Source organism: Glycine soja, chromosome 18 (genome assembly GCF_004193775.1).
Source record: "Glycine soja cultivar W05 chromosome 18, ASM419377v2, whole genome shotgun sequence".
Lineage (NCBI taxonomy): Eukaryota > Viridiplantae > Streptophyta > Magnoliopsida > Fabales > Fabaceae > Glycine > Glycine soja.
In genome coordinates, this window is record NC_041019.1 from 56855984 (window position 1) to 56878966 (window position 22983).

General features: G+C 31.4%; 1 protein-coding gene and 1 pseudogene across 2 annotated transcripts; both read left to right on the top strand.

Annotated features, from left to right (window-relative positions):
- The first annotated feature begins 1245 nt into the window (after positions 1 to 1245).
- LOC114396010 (protein DETOXIFICATION 9-like) lies at positions 1246 to 5542 on the top strand. 2 transcript variants are annotated; one of them, XM_028357904.1, is made up of 7 exons: positions 1246 to 1607; positions 2453 to 2997; positions 3081 to 3167; positions 3448 to 3504; positions 3604 to 3842; positions 3934 to 4139; positions 4314 to 5541. In XM_028357904.1, exons 1-7 carry the CDS (start codon positions 1356 to 1358, stop codon positions 4377 to 4379), a joined length of 1452 nt encoding a protein of 483 aa, XP_028213705.1. In that variant the 5' UTR covers positions 1246 to 1355; the 3' UTR covers positions 4380 to 5541. The 2 variants fall into 2 exon arrangements, with proteins under 2 accessions (XP_028213705.1, XP_028213707.1); XM_028357906.1 differs by lacking the exon at positions 3081 to 3167 and having other exon boundaries at positions 4314 to 5542.
- A 311-nt stretch (positions 5543 to 5853) lies between these two features.
- LOC114395991 lies at positions 5854 to 12559 on the top strand (annotated as a pseudogene).
- Positions 12560 to 22983: the final 10424 nt, after the last annotated feature.

Here is a 22983-nt window from a genome sequence, read left to right on the forward strand (position 1 = left end):
CTACTTTTAATTTTTTTTCCTTTAAACCTAGGTTACTTTTTTTTTTGTACTTATATATAGTTGAATTATTTAAATTTTTCTTATAACTTTTTTACTTTTTATTTTATAAACTGTAGTTAAATTAGAAAATAAAACACTTATATAAATATAAATCAATGCATGCATAACATACTTGTTAGTATATTTACTTAAGTAAGACAATTTGTTGTGTTTTTACGTATATATCCTGCATGCTTGTATAAATCGGTTCACTAAATTATTCACACAACTGGTACGCCTAGTTACATTTCTTAACTGTAGTTAAGGTTGATTCCTAATCATGTATATTAAAATAAATTGAGAAAAACAACACAAAACTTTGTTATAATCGTAATTAATACCTCGCTGTTAATTAACTATCGGTCGATTAAAGGTATATACTCTTTGTGAAAATAGATCTATCTCATTAATTTAACTAATATATTTTTAAAAAAGGGAAAGATAATTCTCATTAAATAAGTGAGAGCTGGGTACATTAGAGGCATAACATGGTATCAGAGTAAGTTCTGACCTTGGGACTTCACTTAATGCCAATTGATTTTAAGATGAAATCTAAAATATACTAATTTTGATGTCTATGGGTGGAGCTAAAGAAGCTAAGATGTAGGGTGGTTTGTTTTTGCCAACCTTCTTCTAACATAACAAAGTGAGTAAAAACCACAAATCACAGCATGCACCACATGGTAATGTAAATATTTTCTAATGTCAAATGGTCAAGAATGCAATACCGGTCCATCTCACCGTGAATAAGACGCTTTCAGACGAGTCAGATTAAAACTGGTATTTTTTTTTTTAATTTGTAATTTGAGCTTCGAAAAATTTATCCCATTAATTTATACTTAAAACAAAGGAAATTAAGACAAACCAACAACCTTCTAATCTTTGTTTTGCACGCTTGGCTCGTTCTATGGTTTGGCATGCATGTGATTGTCACATGTCACCATCCTAACAATTAAATATAAAAATTTTTGCACTCCATTTTTTCTTTGTTCCCTTAAGTTGTTCATTTTATTATTAACTTTTATATTATTTTATTAGAATTTTCTTTTTTTATATTATTTTATTAGAATGTATATATTGACTCATTTTCAGTAAAATTATATTATTTAAATAAAGAAATAAGCATAAATATACGTACATATATGCTTGGGTAGATCAATTTCTATTTTGATTTGTCTTATGATTTGTTTGTTTATGTATAGGAAGAACTTTTTCTTGTGATCTTGTTCTATATAACTCCCGTGTTTTTTTTATCATATCTTGTCTAACATCTGTTTTATATATGAACGTTGCTTTGCATAGAAAAACTGAGAGAGATGATGGATAAGGAGGAAGCAACACCATTGTTAAGAAAGAGTGAGGTGGCACCATTAGAGGATGATGATGCATTTTGTGTAGAGCTTAAAAGGGTAGGCTCCATGGCAGCTCCAATGGTGGCTGCGAATATGTGTCAGTTCCTTCTACAAGTTGTGTCACTGATGATGGTGGGACATCTTGGGCTTCTTGTCTCATTCTCTGGGGTTGCAATTGCCATCTCTTTTGCTGAAGTTACCGGCTTTTGTGTTCTTGTAAAGTCTTCTTTGATACTTTTTTTTTTCTTCCATGCACCTACCTATATATATTTGCTTTAGTCCATTCGCCATATTTTTCTAATTTATACTTGTACATAGTATCTTTTCTAAAATAGTGTTTGTGAAGATTCAAGAGTGATTCAGATTAAGCTTCTTTTTCTCTCTTTTATCTTTTCAAAACTTTCTCTGATTCATTCAGTTATTCAGTTAGTACATGGTACTAAAATACCTGTAGCCAGGTCACTCGCCAAAAGTATAATAAAAGACCATATATATATATATTGATTATTAGTTGATTCACTTTGATTTATCTAATTTTTTTGTTAATTAATATGAATAAAGTTTCACTTGGAAAGCCATTTAGTACATTGGCACCTCATCAAAGCCTTTCGAAGCAGATTAAAAGAAAATAAATGGTACTTCTTAGTTAGCAGGTGCGGGTGATGATGTGATTAGTGAAATGATCTAGGAGATTGTCTTCTTTGTTTTGAAGATAGGATCCTTTTTATTTATTTATTTTGAAACAAGTAAATAGTGAATTTGTGTAAAGGATTTTTATACTCGTTGAATCACAAATTGACATGTTAAATTTTTCACACTAGTGCATAGAAATTTAATTCTTTCAAAATATACATTGTTGTTTGACTTAGCTGATAAAACTTTCTCTTAGTCCAATGTCAAACTTTTGATAAAGGATCTGCAAGAAAGAGTTGAGTTGAAATTCGCCCTTTATTCAAGTTTCTAGTTTAGCCTAAGTCACTTTAAATTTTCTGGTACAGTTCTAAATTAATCTCCACCCTGAATTCTTGATGACTCTGACATGATTGCTAAATGGCTTGCAGATGGGAATGGCTGGTGCATTGGAAACTTTATGTGGCCAAACCTATGGTGCAGAAGAATTTACAGAGATTGGAAACTACACTTTTTGTGCAATTGTCACTTTGCTTTTGGTTTGTCTCCCCATATCTCTGCTGTGGATATTCATGGATAAAATACTATTGCTGTTTGGTCAAGACCCTGAAATTTCTCATGTAGCTCACAAGTACTGCATATGCTCCATCCCTGCACTGTATGGATTTGCTGTTCTTCAATGTCAGATCCGCTATTTCCAGACTCAGAGTATGATCTTTCCCATGGTTTTCAGCTCAATTGCGGTTCTGTGTTTGCATGTTCCTATTTGTTGGGGTCTGGTATTCAAATTGGGGCTGGGACATGTTGGAGCAGCATATGCTATTGGAATTTCATATTGGTTAAATGTCATTGGGCTTGGAATTTATATGAATTATTCTCCAGCATGTGAGAAGACCAAAATTGTGTTTTCATTTAATGCTTTACTAAGCATTCCAGAGTTCTGCCAATTTGCTATTCCTTCTGGGCTGATGTTTTGGTAATGTATTATGACATTGCACAATGGTTTTTTCAGTTTAGTCATCTCCTATTTGATTTTCTTAATTGTTTCATTGTTCATAGTTTTGAAATGTGGTCATTTGAGCTACTTACATTATTTGCTGGGCTTTTACCTAATCCACAACTTCAAACCTCAGTTCTTTCTGTCTGGTGAGAGGAATAATTTTTATTAATTATTGAAGAATAGGGCTGACAACACACTATCTAACACACTTTATACTATTTGATTAAAATTTATTAGAGATTATAAAATCATGAATGAAAGCTCATTACATAAGTAGTGGTACCTATATAAATTTATGATTTCTAATAAATTTTGACTAATAACAAAGAGTGTGTTTAAAATAGTGTTAGAAAGTGTGTTAATAGCATTTTTCATTATTGAAATAATTCGTGAAGTGTTTTTCTAACATATTTTTAACTTTTTCAGCCTTAACACAACAACATTGCACTACATCATTCCATATGCTGTTGGAGCTTCTGCAAGGTTAGGTCCAAATTTGTTTCTTCATTTCTATACACAAGATCAATGGCACTGCACAATTGTCTGCTGACAAATCACGATCTTATGAATTTTACTTTGCAGTACTCGCATTTCGAATGAATTAGGAGCAGGGAATCCAAAGGCAGCTCAAGGTATTGTTCGTGTTGTTGTGATTCTTGGAATTGTCGATGGGGTTATTGTCAGCACTTTCTTCGTTTGTTGTAGGCATATATTAGGATATGCTTATAGCAATGACAAGGAAGTTGTAGATTATGTTTCAGACATTGTTCCCATTCTTTGTGGATCTTTTACTGCAGATAGTCTAATAGGAGCTCTTTCCGGTGAGCTTTATGTACTGAAATAGTCTATGTTCTTCTAGCATGCTTAATTGAGGACAAATAGTAGCAATAAAATGGATATTTGTATGTGCAGGGATTGCAAGAGGTGGTGGATTTCAGCAAATAGGGGCTTATGTGAACCTTGGAGCCTATTATCTTGTGGGAGTTCCTTTGGCATTCTTATTGGGTTTTGTTCTACATTTCAATGCCAAGGGACTCTGGATGGGAAGTCTTACAGGGTCTGTTCTACAAGTGATTATTCTGACTGTTGTAACAGTGTTAACAGATTGGCAGAAAGAGGTTGGTTTATACTTTCATATGTGACTTCTCCATTGCTAATAATTGCTTGAGTCATTTGTTCTTTTTCTTTTCCAACTAGTTTTTGAGCCCTTTTCGTTGCCTTTGCTTGATGAATCCAATGGATGTCTGTTAATTAAAGTGGCTCTAAATGATTATCTTTTGTGGTTACTGCAGGCAACGAAAGCAAGGGAGAGAATAGTTGAGAAGTCAATTAAAGTTCATAATGATTCAGTGATATGATCCAAGGATCCAATCACTATAATAACTTGGGAAGCCTAAAACATGGGATGTTTAGAAGGAAGTCTAGCCTATAAACAATAGGAACTTTGTAGCTTTGAGGCAGATTGGAGTCTGAATGAAAGTTTGAGTTTTCTACTTTTGTGAGAGCTTCCCTTGGTTCTAGGCAAAGAACTAAATTTGACCTTATCAAGGTAATTTGTGGCGATCAAATCTATGACTTATCACCCATCTTCTCCCCTATTTCTTGAGTGCGGCGTCAATATCCTTTTCTAAAAGAAAACTAAATCAATTTCTTAGTCTGAAAACTTCAACCCGATCCGTCTCGTTTCCGTGTTCATATCATTCAGTGAGAAATTTTTTAAATATAGTAGAAGAATGAAAGAGTGGAAAAAAAAGGAAGTACTGACTAATTTTCTGTTAGATTCTGGTTTTGCTATTGTTTCTATTTTTTGGTGAAGTAAACAGATAAAAGTTATTATGTCTGTATATATGTGATTTAAGAACCGGAATTGTGCCTATGAAGTGTAAGGGTAGCACATAAGTCAGAACTTAGAAAATTATTCATGACATGCTGCAGTTACATGGAGGTGGATCCGGGCTTCCATTTTAGTATCTCTTTCATGTTCTGTGTCGAGGCAAGGAATTGATCTTCAGATTGAGGGTGTGTTTTGTTTGGAGTGTGTTAACAAGGGGCTATTTCTATAAGGTTGGTCCTTCATTGCGGTACAGGGTTGGTGATAACGTGGATTTTTTATTGTTGTTGGATGAAAAGTCGACATGGATCTTTATATTGTTGTGGGATGAAAAGTGGTGGGAGCCTCTACGGTTTTGCAGATTCAATGGAATTTAATAGTATCGAGGTGGAAGATGTATGTTTTATAGTCTTGAGTTAATTACAACCAAATAAGCTTTGGAAGTAATGGTAACTATAATGGTAATTACGTTGGGTGTGACATATAGTTGTTTTATGTTTGTTAGGGGGGTGGATGAACTATTGTTTTGCATTGCTTTTTTTTTTTTTTAGCTTTCGTTATTACAAATCTTTGTACTGTTGTTGACATATTTGGAGTGATCACATCTTGTGGTGTATCCAAATCTGTTTTATTTTAATACAAGTTTCTTTGGCTTTTTTTCAAGAAAAGTATCTCTTTCATGTTTAACTCATAATAATTATCTAATTGACAAGGTTTTACACAGTATATAAGCTGAAAGATAGCTTCCACTCCATTTTGGTCATTGGTTAATTGGGGTTTGTGCTATTCTCTCCTTTTGATCAACGATCATTTAATCAGAGGGACTCAAGAATCCAATTAATTTTGAGCCGAGGAATGCCCAAAAAAAGAGTTGCAAAAATTACATTAAATCATAGTAACAGATATTGTTATCATATATGGATATAACTTTCAAATAAAATATACTAATATTTAAATTATGACTTGACTTATTATTATAATGTAGTATTTTTTTAATTCTGAGACGAGAAGCGAGTTAGAAAACAATCATAAATAATGGATAGGAATGGATAGTCTGACTAGTCGTCTCTGTCTCTCGAATAATCTGAGCATTGTCGGTTCTGTCTTGGACTAATCCTCTTGTTTGAAGGCACACACTTTTTGCACGAGAAATCATAAAAGAAAACAAGAGGGTGACCTTCATTCTTCACCTTCTCGTATCCTTGATTAGGCTTTAAACACACTCACGTGGGTACTCCAAAAGAAAGAAAGAAATGGAGGAGACCTTATTGTTGCCAAAAGAAAACAAGAGGGTGAGCTCAAACTCAAAGAGTAGTAGTAGTGGTAGTGGATTTGTCCAAGAATTTAAGAAGGTGAGTTTGATGGCAGCACCAATGGTTGTGGTCTCAGTGTCACAGTTTTTGCTACAGGTGGTGTCATTGATGATGGTTGGTCGGTCATCTTGGCGAACTCTCCCTTGCAGGTATTGCATTGGCCACTTCCTTTGCAGATGTCACTGGCTTTAACATACTTGTATGTTCCCTCCTTTCCTTTCCTCATTTTTACATCCAAATAATCGAGAGAAGTTAGTTTCTTAAATAAATTTATGTAATTTGAAGGATTAGTCTTAAAAGATAATATTCTTATTCTTAAAAGATAAATCAAAGTAGACAAGCAGTCAAAACTTACTAGTTTCTACAAATTCTCGTGATGGAAAAATAATATTTTTTTGCTAGGACTCTGTGATCTCTATATGCTGAAAGAATAATGTTAACTCGTTGGCAAGTGTACCAAATCGTCACAAGTAGTAAAGTTCTCGGAAGTCCGAATGTCGAATCCACAGGGACTCTATTTTTACTTAGATGAATGCAAATTCAATTTAAAATCAAGAGATAAGAATTTAAAATAAAAGATAAAGAAAGATAAAAGATAAGATAAGATATTTAAAGATAAGATTAGAAGATAAAAGATTGAAAGATCAAAATTGAAGATAAAATATTTAAATTGAGATATGATAAAGATAAGAATAACTACTTCTAAGAAAACTCAACAGTAAAATAAGGAATAACTAACAAGTCTAATTAGCCTAGATATATGGATTCTGGATTTATCTCTTATCAATACCAGTGAACTAATTCTGCCCCACATCTATCCATCTACTTGCCCCTGATGCCTCACGATGACAAGCCTACCTTAATTACCTATCTTCCAAATGCCCTTTGCGAAGACTCAATAACTAAGATGCTTTAAGATTACATTCTAGATGTTTGCTAAAGCATGGGCATTGAGGCATTAAGTCATGCCAACCCAATGATTTCTTTCTTTAATTATTCTATTAAGCGTTACCCTCTCCCGAGTGGCCTAACCCTTAAAACCGATTCACGCATTCATTTCTTATCCCTAATTAGGCTTTACCCTCTCCCGAGTGGCCTAAAGACTAACAGAAAACAAGGTCCGAGATGCAGAATAAGCAAGAAAGAAAATCAGATATAAGAATCTGGAAGAAAAATCCTCTAAAAGATAACCCGATAATTTTCTCCTTTTAGTGTTCTCTTAAGCGTTATCCTCTCCCGAGTGGCCTAACCCTTATTAGTCACTCATGGTCATGAGGGCTACAATGAGAGGAGGGGTGAAAGAAAGAAAGGGAGTAAATGAAACCCCTAGGAGAGGGGGTTTTGTGGTGGCGTCTGCCCGTTCGACTGACTTTCTATTTATAGCTGCTGAAGTGGGCTTTGGGCCTTCATAGGCGCGCTTAGCGCGTGACGCGCGCTTAGCGCGCGTGTTGGGTTGGACCTGCTTCAGATTTTCTTCTTTTCTTCAATTTTCCTGCCCTTTTTGCTTGTTACACCTCCAATTTTTATATCTGCAACCAAAAATTCAATTTAATTAATTTTCTAACTTTTAATCACAAACAACTGCTAAATAATTAATTTCAGGCCAATATTTGACTAATTTTCTACTATCAAAATACAATTATTTAGCAGTTATCAAATAAATTTAACGTCTTCCATTCAGCCTCGTGAGTAATTTTATATATTAATAAATGTATTGCTTATTTTTTTTTTGGTTAAAATTGTAAATGTATTACTTTGAAATACTTACATATGTTTTTTGACTAGCTGTATAGCTTATATATTGATCTGACATATTTTCTAGTTGTCAATGCTATTTTAGGGGTGCAATATTGCAATCACACATATTGGAACTTGAGTGTGTTTGTTTGTTTACTAAATGTGGTATTTGTTATGAACTGGCATGCCTAGACAATCTCCAATACATGATTTTTCTTTAGGTTCTTAAGTGGATTCCATTTGTACACATAGTGCATGATAACAACAGTTTTCTGCTTTCTTTAGTGTCATAGTGCCTTGGTAGTTGACTGAACATGAAATGTAATGCAGATGGGAATGGCAGGTGCTTTGGAAACTCAATGTGCCCAATCATTTGGAACCGAGCAGTTTCATAAGCTTGGAAACTATGTCTTCTGTGCAATACTCTTTCTCATTTTAAGCAGTGCCCCAAAATCTATCCTATGGATTTTCATGGATAAACTGCTTGTTCTTTTGGGGCAAGATCATGCTATTTCACTAGTAGCTGGAAACTACTGCATTTGGCTCATTCCTGCACTCTTTGGTTATGCTGTTCTTCAAGCTTTGGTTCGTTATTTTCAGACTCAGAGCTTGATCTTTCCAATGCTTGTAACCTCAGTTGTTGTTTTAGTTTTGCATATACCTATTTGTTGGGTACTAGTGTTTGAACTGGGACTTGGACAAAATGAAGCGGCCTTATCCATTGGAATTTCGTATTGGCTCAGTGTCATGTTACTTATAGTTTACACAGTATTATCCGTCATGTCAGAAAACTAAGGTAGCTTTAGGTAGCAATGCTTTAAGAAGCATCAAAGAGTTTTTCTTCTTAGCCATCCCATCTGCACTTATGATTTGGTAAGTTTCTAGTTTTGCCCCTGTATGATTGGAGAAATTATTACATGGTTTAGGATTACCATGGTCCAAGACCACCATGATTCCAACTATTTTTCCATGTGACATGTATACCGAGTTTAATTAACTCTTTTTCGTTAATTGAAAATCTCAATTATATATCATGTAAAGATTGATCGAGACCATGGATATGTGGTGGTTCCAAACCATGTAACAATTTTTTGTATAATTGGGGAGGCCAATGACTCGATGCTGCTTCTTCTCTATACTTTTTGTTTGTAACATATTTCATCTTTTTTTTTTTTGAAAATAACATGTTTCTATCTTAATGGATACATTCAGTTGAGTGGTGGTCGGTCATTAGAGCTACTAGTAATACTTGCTGGTCTTTTACCAAATCCCAAACTTGAAACTTCAGTTCTATCAATCTGGTGTGTTTCTCCATGATCCTGTTATGTAAATATTTAAAAGTTCATTACCTGATAACTCAGGGATTCATCTGACTTATGTTTTCTTTGAGCAGCCTTAAAATTTGCAACTTGCACTATTTCATTCCATATGGGACCGGTGCTGCAGTAAGGTATGCTCTATATACACACACATTGATGTATTATGTAGGAGGCTTATTGATAACTGCTAAATAATTGTATTTTGATAGTAGAAAATTAGTCAAATATTGGCTTGAAATTAATTATTTAGCAGTTATTTGTGATTAAAAGTTAGAAAATTAATTAAATTGAATTTTTGGGTGCAGATATAAAAATTGGAGGTGTAACAAGCAAAAAGGGCAGAAAAATTGAAGAAAAGAAGAAAATTTGAAGAAGGCCCAACCCAATACGCGCGCTCAGCGCGCATCACGAGCTAAGCGGGCCAGGAAGTACATGCGCTAAGCGCGGGGTGTCGCGCTAAGCGCGCCTACGAAGGCCCAAAGCCCACTTCGGCAACTATAAATAGAGTCAATCCAAGGGACATAGGACTACCACCACAGAACCCCCTCTCCTAGGGGTTTCATTTACTCTCTTTCTTTCACCCCCTTCTCATTGTAAAGCCCTCATGACCATGAGTGGCTAACCCCCTTGCTAGGGCCTGATAGGCCTAAAAAGCCAATGATGTATGGAGCATTTCAAGAGTTATCAATAAAAAAAAGGAATTCCCTCCAAGTTCTTTATTTATTTATCGTTCTTTCTTTTTACATCTTGTATCTCTGACTTGTTTTCTGTTAGGGTTTAGTCCACTCGGGAGAGGGTAAAGCCTAATTAGGGGTAAGGAATGAATACTTGAATCTGTTTTAAGGGTTAGGCCACTCGGGAGAGGGTAACGCTTAAGAGAACACTAAAAGGAGGAAATTATCGGGTTATCTTTTAGAGGGTTTTTCCTTCCAGTTTCTTTTATCTGCTTTTCTTTCTTGCTTATTCTGCATCTCGGACTTTGTTTTCTGTTAGTCTTTAGGCCACTCGGGAGAGGGTAAAGCCTAATTAGGAATAAGGAATGAATGTGTGAATCGGTTTTAAGGGTTAGGCCACTCGGGAGAGGGTAACGCTTAATAGAACACTAAAAGAAAGAAATTATTGGGTTAGCATGACTTAATGCCCCAATGCCCATGCTTTAGCAAACATCTAGAATGTAATCCTAATGCATCTTAGTTATTGAGTCTTCGCAAAGGGCATTTGGAAGATAGGTAATTAAGGTAGGCTTGTCATCGTGAGGCATCAGGGGCAAGTAGATGGATAGATGTGGGGCAGAATTAGTTCACTGGTATTGATAACAGACAAATCCTGAATCCATATATCTAGGCTGATTAGACTGGTTAGGTTTTAGCAATTTTATTATATAGATTTTATTTCTCCTTTATTTGAATTTCGTAGAAGTAGTTATCTTTATCATATCGCAATTTAAATATTTTATCTTCTGTTTTGATCCTTCAATCTTTTATCTTTTCTTTTATCTTCTAATTTTATCTTTAAGTATCTTATCTTTTCTTTTCTCTTTTAAGTTTATCTATAAATATTTTATCTTTTCTTTACTTTATCTTCTATCTTTCTTTATCTTTTATTTTAAATTCTTATCTCTTGCTTTTAAATTGGGTTTGCATTAATCTAAGTACAAACAAAGTCCATGTGGATTCGACACTCGGACTTCCGAGAACTTTACTACTTGTAACGATTTGGTACACTTGCCAATGAGATAACACTTATATTGTCGTGTGAGGAGATAATTTGATCATATCGCTGTATTGGATGGTCAAGATTAGATTTTAGAAAAGCAATCTTAACCATGCATATATAAAATATTATATGGTCAGGATTGAAGTTTTCATGTTCTTACTAATACTCCTCATGTTATGCATCTTACTTTTGTGATTGTTATACACACTAGTGGAAACATCAAGCACATAATAAAAGAATATCCTTCTATAATTTTGTAGTAGTCGGGTTTCAAACGAATTAGGGGCAGGAAGACCACAGGCAGCTCGAGAGGCTGTTTTTGCTGTAATTGTTCTAACATTCACGGATGCAATTGTCTTTAGCTCTGTTCTATTTTGCTTCCGTCATGTGCTGGGATTTGCATTTAGCAATGAGATGGAAGTTGTACATTCTGTTGCAAAGATAGTTCCAGTGCTTTGTCTCTCTTTCAGTGTGGATGGCTTTCTAGGAGTTTTGTGTGGTAAGTTTTTCACATTGACCGTTATAAATGTGCTGTTTGAATAAATTTCTCATTAAACACTTTTAAGAGAAAAAAATAAGATGGTAAAATATATTGAGTTTCTCCCATAAGTTAAAATCAACTTATACACCTTACCTTTTGAAGGAATTAAATGAGAGAATTTTTACAAAAGTTAAGTCCATAAATTGATTTTAACTTATGAGAGAAGCTCAATTTATTTTATCTTTTTATTTTCTTCTTTTCTAAGTGTTTATGGAGAAATCTATAAAAACAAAGCCACATGCTTGCCATTTCATGATTGTGCAATGAAAATACATTTTTAAAAGGGAATGACAATCATTTCACTCATTGATAACAACAGCTCTATGGTCAAAGCTAGTAGATATATTGTGGCAAATAAACATTAGGTTTGCAGCTCTCAGTTGTGTGTTCAATGAATCAAGAATTGTAAGAGGAAGTAGATTGCAGAAGATGGGGGCAATTAGCAATCTTGTAGCATATTATGCTGTGGGAATCCCTGTGTCTCTCGTGTTTGGTTTTGGTCTTAATTTCTATGGGAAAGGCCTTTAGATTGGAATATTGACCAGTTCTACACTACAAACAATGATACTTGCTTTGTTGACAGCATCTACAAACTGGGAAAAACAGGTTCTTACTTCTGTGCTTTTCCTGTTGTTTTATGTTATTTTATTATATTTCATTCCATAACACTCCAATGACTCCACCCATTGATCCATTGCTTTAATTTCAATTTTGTCCTATAAATTATTAGACATCAAAACATCTACATTAACCACTTGTAGATTTAATAACAGTTGCAATAACCTTTATTCTGCTTCACTGATATTTAGGGAAGATAGCAATAAATCTTATGGAAAGTGTGAGCAGTTGTCGTGTTACTCGCAGATTCACAAAGTTTGTTAAACTTGCTATAATTTGCAGGCATCCTTGGCAGTTGAGAGATTATCCGAGCCTGATGATGAGGGTGTTTTCTAAGGTCATAACGGGTTAGTTTGCGCTTGAAAATGAAGGAAGAACAAAAGTTTTGCAACCCCATTATGTAATTGAAAAATATTACTGACACTTTTAAAAATATGTGGGGATCAGTCCGGTGGTGGAAGAAATTTGGGAACAAAAAATAATTTTAATTTGGTTAAAAAAACTTAAATATATTTTTAACCTCTAATAAATTAGTAAATCTTATTTAGAATCTCTAATAAAAGATTTGTATTAAATTTCCAATAAAATTAAAATTTTGTTTTTAGTTCGGCATATATATATATATATATATATATATATATATATATATATATATATATTCATTTTAGTCTTTATAATTTTTTTTTCATTTAGGTCCTTTAAAATACATTTGATAAAGAGTAATAACAAATGATCTATATATTAGAGAAAAAAAATAGATATATAAAAAGGACTAAAAAAATAATAATGATCAAAGAATTTTTTTTGTTTAATTTAGGATTTAATGCAAAAATAATTTTATTAAAATAAATAAAATATTAATTTATTGAGGACCAAAAATATAATTTATTAGTGTCATCTAAAATCATAAAATTAAACTGAATCAAATAAATAAATTAAATGATCAAATTAAATTTAAAAAATAATAAATAAAATAATAAATTTAATATCAATTTATTCTCTCTATTTTATTTTTTATATTTTATACATTCATTTTAAAAAAATATATCTTACAGAATAATACCTATATTTAAGTAGGGGCAAAATATTTTTTTAAAAAAACATACAAATAAAATAAAATTCTTGTGGGGACAATTAACCCCCACACCCTCTCACGTGGATCCCCCAGTGTTTAAGTCTTTGTTTAATAGGACCTAATAAAATTAGCCTAGCAATACATACTCTAATAGTAGTGCCTCAACTAAATGTGTTGATATGATGGCAGTCATGGCACATCTTTCAAGTGTTATACAAATGACTAATAAGAGTTTTTTTTTTCCGACTGTTACGTGAGAGATTGGACGTTGAATTTATTTTTTTTTGGTTGAATAGTTTGGACGTTGAATGCTGACTGCAGACTCCTGCAGTGAAACCTTGTTTATTTTTTAAAACATAAAAATAAAAAACAAGTATTAAGTATTTATAACAATTCATGTTCAAACAACTGATGAGTTAGATCCTTGATTGAAACCTTATTTATTAATTGTAACCGTTCATTTTCATCGATATTGTATGGCATGTTCAATGCATGCAAAAAAAAGTGCACCCAGTTAGAATATGATAACATCATTAACATGTGCTTTTAATTAATTACGAATCAGAGAAAAATATGCTTTTAGGCTTTTTAATTACTAAATTTGTTCCTAAAAGAGATTGTAAGTACGTAGCTTTTTGTGGGGTATATATAGTTTTGAGTAAATTTTATTTGTTTTTATATGAATCAGAGTATATATACCTCGACTGAAAGTCGACAACACAAATCTTTCCTAAAATGGTTGAGTAAATTATATTAGATACCCCTAATAAGTTTTTTTTTTTAAAAAAAATTACACAATTCTTTCCTGCTTTTATTTACTTATATTCTATATTATATCAATCTCCTTAATTGTTTTGAAAAATATTTTGACCTTCCCTGTAAAAGTGATTATTGTAATGATTAAAAAATAATTTCAAAATAATTAAGATATGGATTGATGGAGATTATACCGTGATGGTTATATATATGGGGCAACACAGGATAAGTATTTGTCTAACCAGTCAAATTATGACTGAATGGTGATTGAACGTGAGACAGTGCGGGTGTGAGGTTCATATAAATAAAAGAGTTTTTTTTATAAGATAAAATAAAAGAGTTTTTTCTTTTTGAAAAATAATAGTTATGTTATACATTCATACAACAACTTATATAGTTATAGAATCTGAATTTGGGTCCAATACTCTTCTTGAACTTAGCGTATGGAAAATGTGGTGGAATCCTTTCGATGAATCTTTGGACAAATTCTTACGTGAATTTTAGTTTAATTTGATTTAAAAATTAGCTTATTATAAGATGAGAGTTTTTTTTTTACTTAATATATTTTATATTTACACAATCTCGTAAGTTTTTCTCCCATATATAACATTTTACATAAATTGTTGTACAAGCAATTCTATAGTTATAAATGTCCGTGACGCAGGCACAGACTGTTACCGATTTTTTTTTATCCATTGGCCGAAACAAATTCTCTTTACCTCATGGCTAATGGATGTTTAAAACAATCTATTAGCAATATCATTCCTATAATAATTTGGTCTCAAAATCATTGTTCACAATTATGAGTGGCTACGAGAGCTATATATATATATATATATTATGTATGTGTGTGTATGTGCAGACTATCTTAATTCTTAACGGATGCTCGAGTTGACTAAAGTGTATCTCCTGTAGGGGTGTGAAACCGAACCAGTTTGGATCTAACTGGTTTTTAACCGGACCGAGCCATTTCCTCTTGACCATAAACAAACCAGCTAGCTTCATACCTGTGAAAGTTACATGAATTAAGAGACATTTGGCATACCCGAATTAATATTTGAAAATCTCCTTGAAGCTTGCTAGTCAATGCATACAAACTAGTAACAACATCACCACCAAAAGCAACAACGAGAACAAGCTAGAACAAGGGTATATATTGAAATAAGAAAAAAGAGATACCAAGAAAAATCACTACCTCAATCCACATATCTTCTATCATAATGAGCATATGCACCGATCTGCTAACAAATTAAAATTTTAATTTTGAATTTCTGCAACAATCGAAGTACATTATCAAATATTAACTACAACATTTAATGGCTAAATAGATTCAATTAAACCTTTTCATTTGTATATGGTAGGCGTGATCTTCTTTTGAAATGCATATGTGATTCCTTTTTTGGTATGAGGTTATTACAGATATCTTCATCCGGAGACATTTTCTCTTGAATCAAATAGAAGAATTATAGACAAAAAAATTCTTATCATATTTAACGCAACTTCGTATTCAGGATATGTGATGCACACGCACATGTAAATTAAGCTACAACTACTTGTGAGTAACTTGTATAAACAAGAAAAAATCAAAGTAATCAAAGTGCAACAAAGAGATAAATGACATCAACTAATTACCCTTAGACTATACTAGCTAGACACAAAAACAAGCAATATAGATGTTAAACTGAATAAGGTTAATTTATTTTTACATGATAAATGCTAATTATCAAGGCAAGAGAGGGGAGGGAGAAGGATGATGACAGAAGACTAGAGAGCACAAAGGAGTGAGATGCCATTCCCTTTCATGCATTTCATCATCAGTGCTCTCTATCTTCTGTCAACAGCATCACCAACACCTCCTCCTCATGAGATTTTGATGTAAACGAATGAGAGAACATCAAATTAAAACGAATGAAAAAAAAAAAGATGACAGAGAAAACCAAATTTAAGATGAAAGCTCAGAATAGGATTTGTTTTAAACTTCTGATGAGAGAGGGAAGATATGGTATTTTCCTTTCTTGCTTGTCGAAAAGGAGGAAGAGACCTCAGAGCTATTTGACACCGAAATATATGTCTCAAATGGCTCTATTTATAGGGGAAAACCAATGCATATAATGCATTTCCTTACAACCGTAAATCGTTCTTTCCCTACAAGAATTAAATATATGGACATAGTAAACCTTTGCGTTCACACATCCCTACAAGAATTACTACGGGTGTGTCAATGTCATGTGAATTGGGACTGTATATCAGTGTGTTAGCTTGATACGTAAAGAAAGGACAAATGCTATATGACCAACAATGTTATCCTTATGGAATGTACTCATCGAGACGTGCCGCGCATGCAAGAACAAAGTGTTAATTAAGATCTTACGTCCAATGGGAATATGGCTAAAGTTATTTTTATAAGATTTGAGCAATTTTCTTTTTTGATTTATCTTTGTCATTGATTTATTAGGTTTGATCGATTTTTAATATAATATCAGTCTTTTTAATTTTAATATTGGGCTACTTGCTCAGTCCGGTTTTGCAGCACCCATGACCCATTTCCAATATAAGGAGTTTTAATTTTGATTTACAATATGAATGTTTTTTTTTATATATAAATTTTGTATAAATAGCATATGGCATATTGCTGCAACTAATATTTTGGAATTGTTTCTTTCTTTTTATTATTACTTAATTTGTATAACATTAATCAAATAGTAATTTCTTAAAAATATTCGATCGGATCGGAAAATAAAATTCTGGTGGTCAAATATCTATACACGTTATAATTGTATTCTGTTGGAAGAATGGAAATAGATGAATGGAAATAGATGAAATAGATGAAATAGCCATTGCAAGTTTATTGGAAGAATGGAAATAGATGAAATAGCACGGGGGAATCTATTTGTTGATTTTATTCACTCTCGATCCTTGCCATTAGTGGCATAAGCATCAAAGAATATAGCGCACTTGTACTTTAGTTTAAGTCGTTGCGAAAATTCTCAGCTAAAGTTTTAAATAATTAATAATATAATGCTTGGAATAAAGAATTCTTTTGGTCTCCAGATCTGTGATCTGTCACTCAATTATTACCATCAAATTTTACATAAGTTGGAGGTACGTGAAATACGTCAGATCAATTTGAACCGTAAAATGCCGTTGTGATGTATAGAAGCAGTTGGCATTATCAGACATAGTTACACACGAAATCTTGTTAATTCAAAAAAATTTACGTTTTAAACTAGCTAGGCCAAAAAAATATAATTTTTTTAAGATATTTGATATTCTTCCAGAAATTACTTCCTTATAATGGAGATGGTTTAATCTAAAACACTCAAGTAAAATGTCTTACTTAATCTGTCTTTCTAGATTAAAGTTTCTAGATTAAAGAGAGGATTATTTATCTTTGTTCGTAATGTCTATCTTTTTTAATATTTTCAAATTAAGGAATTTATAGTATATCAAAATATTATTCCTTATCTCAAGGAATTCGGTGTATAATTCTCCTTTATGGTGCACCTTAAACCCTTGATGATGATTAGATCGGAGATCAACCCAATAAAAATGAAGATCAAATTAAAACTCGATTGATAGAAATTAGATAGGAGAATCAGAATACGATCCAATTCAAAGAATACATATATTATTATTATTAATAATGATTAATATCACGTCGAATAATAAGTTTTACATTAACTGTCGCTAAAAAATATTTTACATGGTCAAAATTCTACAAATAATATATTAGTATTACTAAATAGATAAAAACTTTTGTTTACACGCAATGAATTAAAATTTAATCTGCAAATATATGCATAACAATAAAATTAAATTGGAGTGGGAGAGACTGAGAGAGGATTCATGCAAGTTGCAAGTTGCAAGTTGCAAGTTGCCAAGAAGCATGGAGAGAAGAATATAATAATAACATGTCATCTTTGGATTTTTTTTGCAACTAAAAAAGAAAACAAGTATATATGGGGCGGTGACATGTGACCGGTGAATGACGAACGCCCTTCCAGCCGTCACCACCCCATTGAAGCTCGATCCCATGGCTTATCTCTATCGACAATTCTTGGCCATCTTCATGATTTTTCCTCCTTGTTTCAATGCCAACTTGTTAAAGTGCTACTCTTTATTTGATACCATTGCAAGCATATTAATCCTTTCATTTCGTTCATGCATGCATATATCTAATCTGCCAGTCTTATGTACTGATCGTTTTGAGTTTTTAATTTCTCCTTATCCGAGAATTTTTCTTCCGTTATTAAATGCAAAAATATATTTGTAGGATCTATCATTATGTTCTTACTTTTGTATATACCTTCATACTAATCATGGGTTGAGAACATATATTGCAAGAGCAAGTAAAAAAAAAAAGAAAACCTTCTTAAATTTACACATGTCTTGGGTTGAGTACATAACCTATTCTAGTGTCCTCCTTGGCTTTCTTCCCAAATAGGAATGCATAAAAGCTATTCTCCAAAATGGGATAAATCTAGGTATTGCCTGCCATGTTGCTGACATATAATTAATGATGCACCATAAAAATTATTCCCAAAGGCAGAGACTCAGAGAATTCCAGTTGTATATTATTCAATTAATTTCCCAATGTCCATTTTCCACAAGAATAAGACAAGTTGATCAGTCCATTACTCTGGTCCCATCTTTTCCCCCAGGGTTCTCCTGAATTCTAGATTAATCGCCAGTGCTGCTAGAACATTGCATAAAATCAAATGGGCAGGAATGTGACAACTGGACACTATAAGATATAAGATTTTATATTACGTTTAATGATTTTAAAAATAAAATAAAATAGAATGTAAAATTGAAAATAATACTAAATCTTAAGTTCATAAAAAACGTAAAAGTAAAAAAGAATACGTAAGTTTTTCCCATTTTATTTGGTTTTAATTATATTATTTAGATCGACAAAGAAAAAAACTCTATTTGTTGGTGGATCTGTACTATCCTTACCAACACTTCTGACGAGTCCACCTGCTATGACCTCAATAATTTAGAGGGAGATTATGATTGAAATTACTATCTTGAATTTACGTGTACTCATTCACACACAAAATATATATATATATATATATATATATATATATATATATATATATATGATATCAAATTATTGGTATAATTATCATAACTATTATATTATTTTATAATTTTCAATTAGATATTATTTTTTAAAAATTTATCATTGGTTTAAAAATTTATTTTTCATATATCATATAAGTAAAAATTTATACTAATTCAAAATTATTTTTTAACTCGTTCCTATAAATTAAAACTGATATAATATATATATTTTAAAATATACTAAAATATTTGATTTGATTATCATCTTAACATTTTTTAATTTAAAAAAAATTGATAAAAAAATCTTAATTCTTAATAATATGTAGATATAATTTAAGATTTGATTAATAAAATCATATTTTATATCAACTTAAAAATAATGTAATAATTATTAAAATTATCTATATAATTTGATTTCTTATCATGTATATATAGATGGTGGTTATTCATTTCTTTCCCTATATTTTTTTTTCATTTTTATTTTTATATTAAACTTTAGTATTTTTAAAAGAAATTATCAAATAATAAAACATAATCTTATATTACAATATAAAATATTTATTGTAAATTTAAGTTATAATTTATATATATTCTAAAATCTTTTTTAAAGGCATTTATCATATGTGCTGCGCATGCATGCTAAAATACTAGTAAGTATATATAGGGGGGGAAAAATCATCCCCCGAAGTACTTATTAGTTATATATACTGTCTCTTCTCATTTTATATTGGAAAAAGTTGATATGATGTGATTAATTGGATTTAAGGTAATTAAGACCATAAGCAGCAAATCCCATTTTAGTCTCTCAATAGCCCTGTTATAGTAGTCCCTAAATTAAAATAATTGACAAATAAATTTCCAACTTTAAATTTGCTAAGCAAGTTAGGTCTTACAAGCTAGCTGCAACTTAAGATTTTTAGTGAAATATTGAAGTAACACATTATCGGCCACTTTAGCAGCCATGTGTCATGACATGTGAATGCATAGTAAATGTCACGTCATCGAGGAACAAAATGACATTGAAGTATCTGACAAAATAATAGTAAAGGATAATCCAAAAATAATATCATCATTTCAGTCTTTAAATCTTACAACTATCATCATAGATCTTACAATTTGCAAGTTACTTTCAAGTTGCTCCGGCGATTCTTGCTTTATTTTCACTTTTAGGAATTAATGAAATTGTCATTTTGTACAACATCCCACTATCCATGTAACAAGCTTCGAAGAGTATGATCATCCTTTGTTTTCCGTAATCATAGTCTTTCCACTGAGAGTGAGGTCTGTGGATAACTTGTTGTCTTTCCTTTTCCATAGCGTCACAAGAGTCGTTTTATCCCTGCCTTGTTAGATGCTCAAATCCTAGAGATTGTGCTTTAATTAATGTTCCTTCAATTTTTTTCAACTAATTTAAGTACTTAAGAAAAAATAATTAATTATATTTAATTTTATTAATTATTTATATTATTATTTTAAAATTATTTATTTCTTATTTTTTATTCATTTAATTATTTCTCATTAATATTTAAAGAAATAATAATTAAGTTAGGATATGCAGAGAAAATATAATTAATATATTTAGAAATTAAAAATGATCGTATAAAAAAGATAAATAAATTTCTAAAAAATTCCTATAAATACGAACAGAAATAAATAAAATAAACGTAATATATATATATATGTGTGTCTGTTTTTATTATAAATTTTTAAAAAATATTAGGTATAAGAGAAAAATTGATAAAATAAAAAATCTCACAGAATTAAGAAAATTTATAGTATTTTTTTTGTTCTTACATAGAAATATTAAAATAAAAATTAAAAAAACGAAAAGAGAATTTTTTTTTTTTTTTTTTAGAGTTTAATGTCACTGACTAACAATGTAAAGTTATGTTATACGGTCGTCAAATTATAATTTTTTATTAATATAATTTTTATAGTAATTATTATAAAAATCTATTATATAAGATAAATATGATTAGATAATTTTTTTTTCATGTATAATTATTTTTTTCTTTTTTTTGTATTGCATGATAAAAAGAAACAGCACATAAAAAACCACTAGCAAAATCAACCGCGCAAGAACTACACCCCTTGTGCATCAGCATGCAAATATGAATTGAAGAAAACTGGAATGAAACAGCAGCGTCTCTGCTCTTGTCTCTGGACTATCATCAGTGTTAACTGCCAAAAAAATTTTAATTTGATAATAAAAAATAAAGTAAAATTGTTTTTAAAAATAATTTTCAGTTATTTGTGCTTAAATATTAAAGAATTAATGTTTCGTTAAATTTTGGCTGCAGATATAAAAACTGGAGGTGCTAAAAGCAAAAAGTAGAAAATAACAAGAAAAAAAAAAGAAAAAATTAGAAAAGACCCAGCTCAATATCTCGCTAAGCCTGCAAAACAGAATGCACTAAGCGCGCAACGTAACAGAACAACACTCGCTAAGCGGGAAGACCGCGCTAAACGCACGATCCAACAAAACAGAACGTGCTAAGCGAGAGGAGCCCGCTAAGCGCACTATCTACACGCGCTGAGGGAGGGAGGTTGCGCTAAGCGAGCCTGCGAAGGCCTAAAGTCCACTTCAGTAGCTATGAGTAAAGAGTCTGACCAAAGGGAACAGAAAAACACATAACCCCTCTAGTAGGGGTTTCTTATACCTCTCTTATTGTAAAGCCCTCATGGTCATGAGTGGTTAAACCTAGGGTTTGGAAGGCCTAAAAGTCAAAGTAATGTATGATGTACTCTTCACTATTTATCAATGCAATATTAGGTGTTTTCTATTCTCTTATCTTTTCTCTTCATATCTTGCAATACTTCGTCTTATTATTCTGTTAGGGGTTACGTGCTCAAGAGAGGGTAACCTTTAAGTAAGATTTAAGGAGAATATGCATGTATTGGTTCTAGGGGTTAGATGCTCGAGAGATGGTAACATTTAATAAAGAAAACTCATAAACTCATACATCTTAGGCATTATCATATCTTGAATTTATTTTAATCTTTTATCTTTCTTATCTTTTACTTTTCTTATCTTATCTTTTTTATCTTTAAATCTTTTATCTTTTCTTTTAAATTTTTATCTTATCTACTATATTTCTTTATCTTTATTTTAAATTTATTATCTCTTGCTTGTAAATTGAATTTGCATTAATTTAATTACAAACAAAGTCTGTGTGGATTTGACACTCGGACTTTCGAGTACTTTATTATTTGAGACAATTAGCTACGCTTGCCAACGAGTTAACAAGTTTTTGGCGCCGTTGTCAGGACTTTTTTTTTCGTACTTGATTATTTACATATTCCAATTTTAAAGCAATTAGTTTTCACTTTTTATTTTACTTTTTTTTATCTATTATCTTTTTTTTAGTTGCTTCATTTTATTTTTCAATTTTTTTCTTTCTTTATTCATTCTTATTTTATTCTTTTCTTTTTTAAAATAAAAATTAAAAAAAAAATATATTTAAGTTTAATTTTATTTCTATGATAACGTGCACAGTAGTTGTTTCTTTTGTGAACAAATCACATTCCTTCTTTGAAGGACGCATCATGGCAGAAGATCGTCCATAGAGGATAACGCTAGAGGATTACTCTAGCCCTATTATACTTCAATACTTCACCAGCACAACCAAACCATATGTGCAAGCGATCAACATCTCATATCCACATTCCCTCATCCAGCTAATTCAAGGGAATCTATTTTCACGGCCTTCAAAGTGAAAATCCGTATGCACATCTAGCCACATACATCGACATTTGCAACACGAAGAATTTTTTTTTTTTTTTAGAGTTTAATGTCACTAACTAACAATGTAAAGTTATGTTATACGGTCGTCAAATTATAATTTTTTATTAATATAATTTTTATAGTAATTATTATAAAAATCTATTATATAAGATAAATATGATTAGATAATTTTTTTTTCATGTGTAATTATTTTTTTCTTTTTTTTGTATTGCATGAGAAAAAGAAACAGCACATAAAAAAC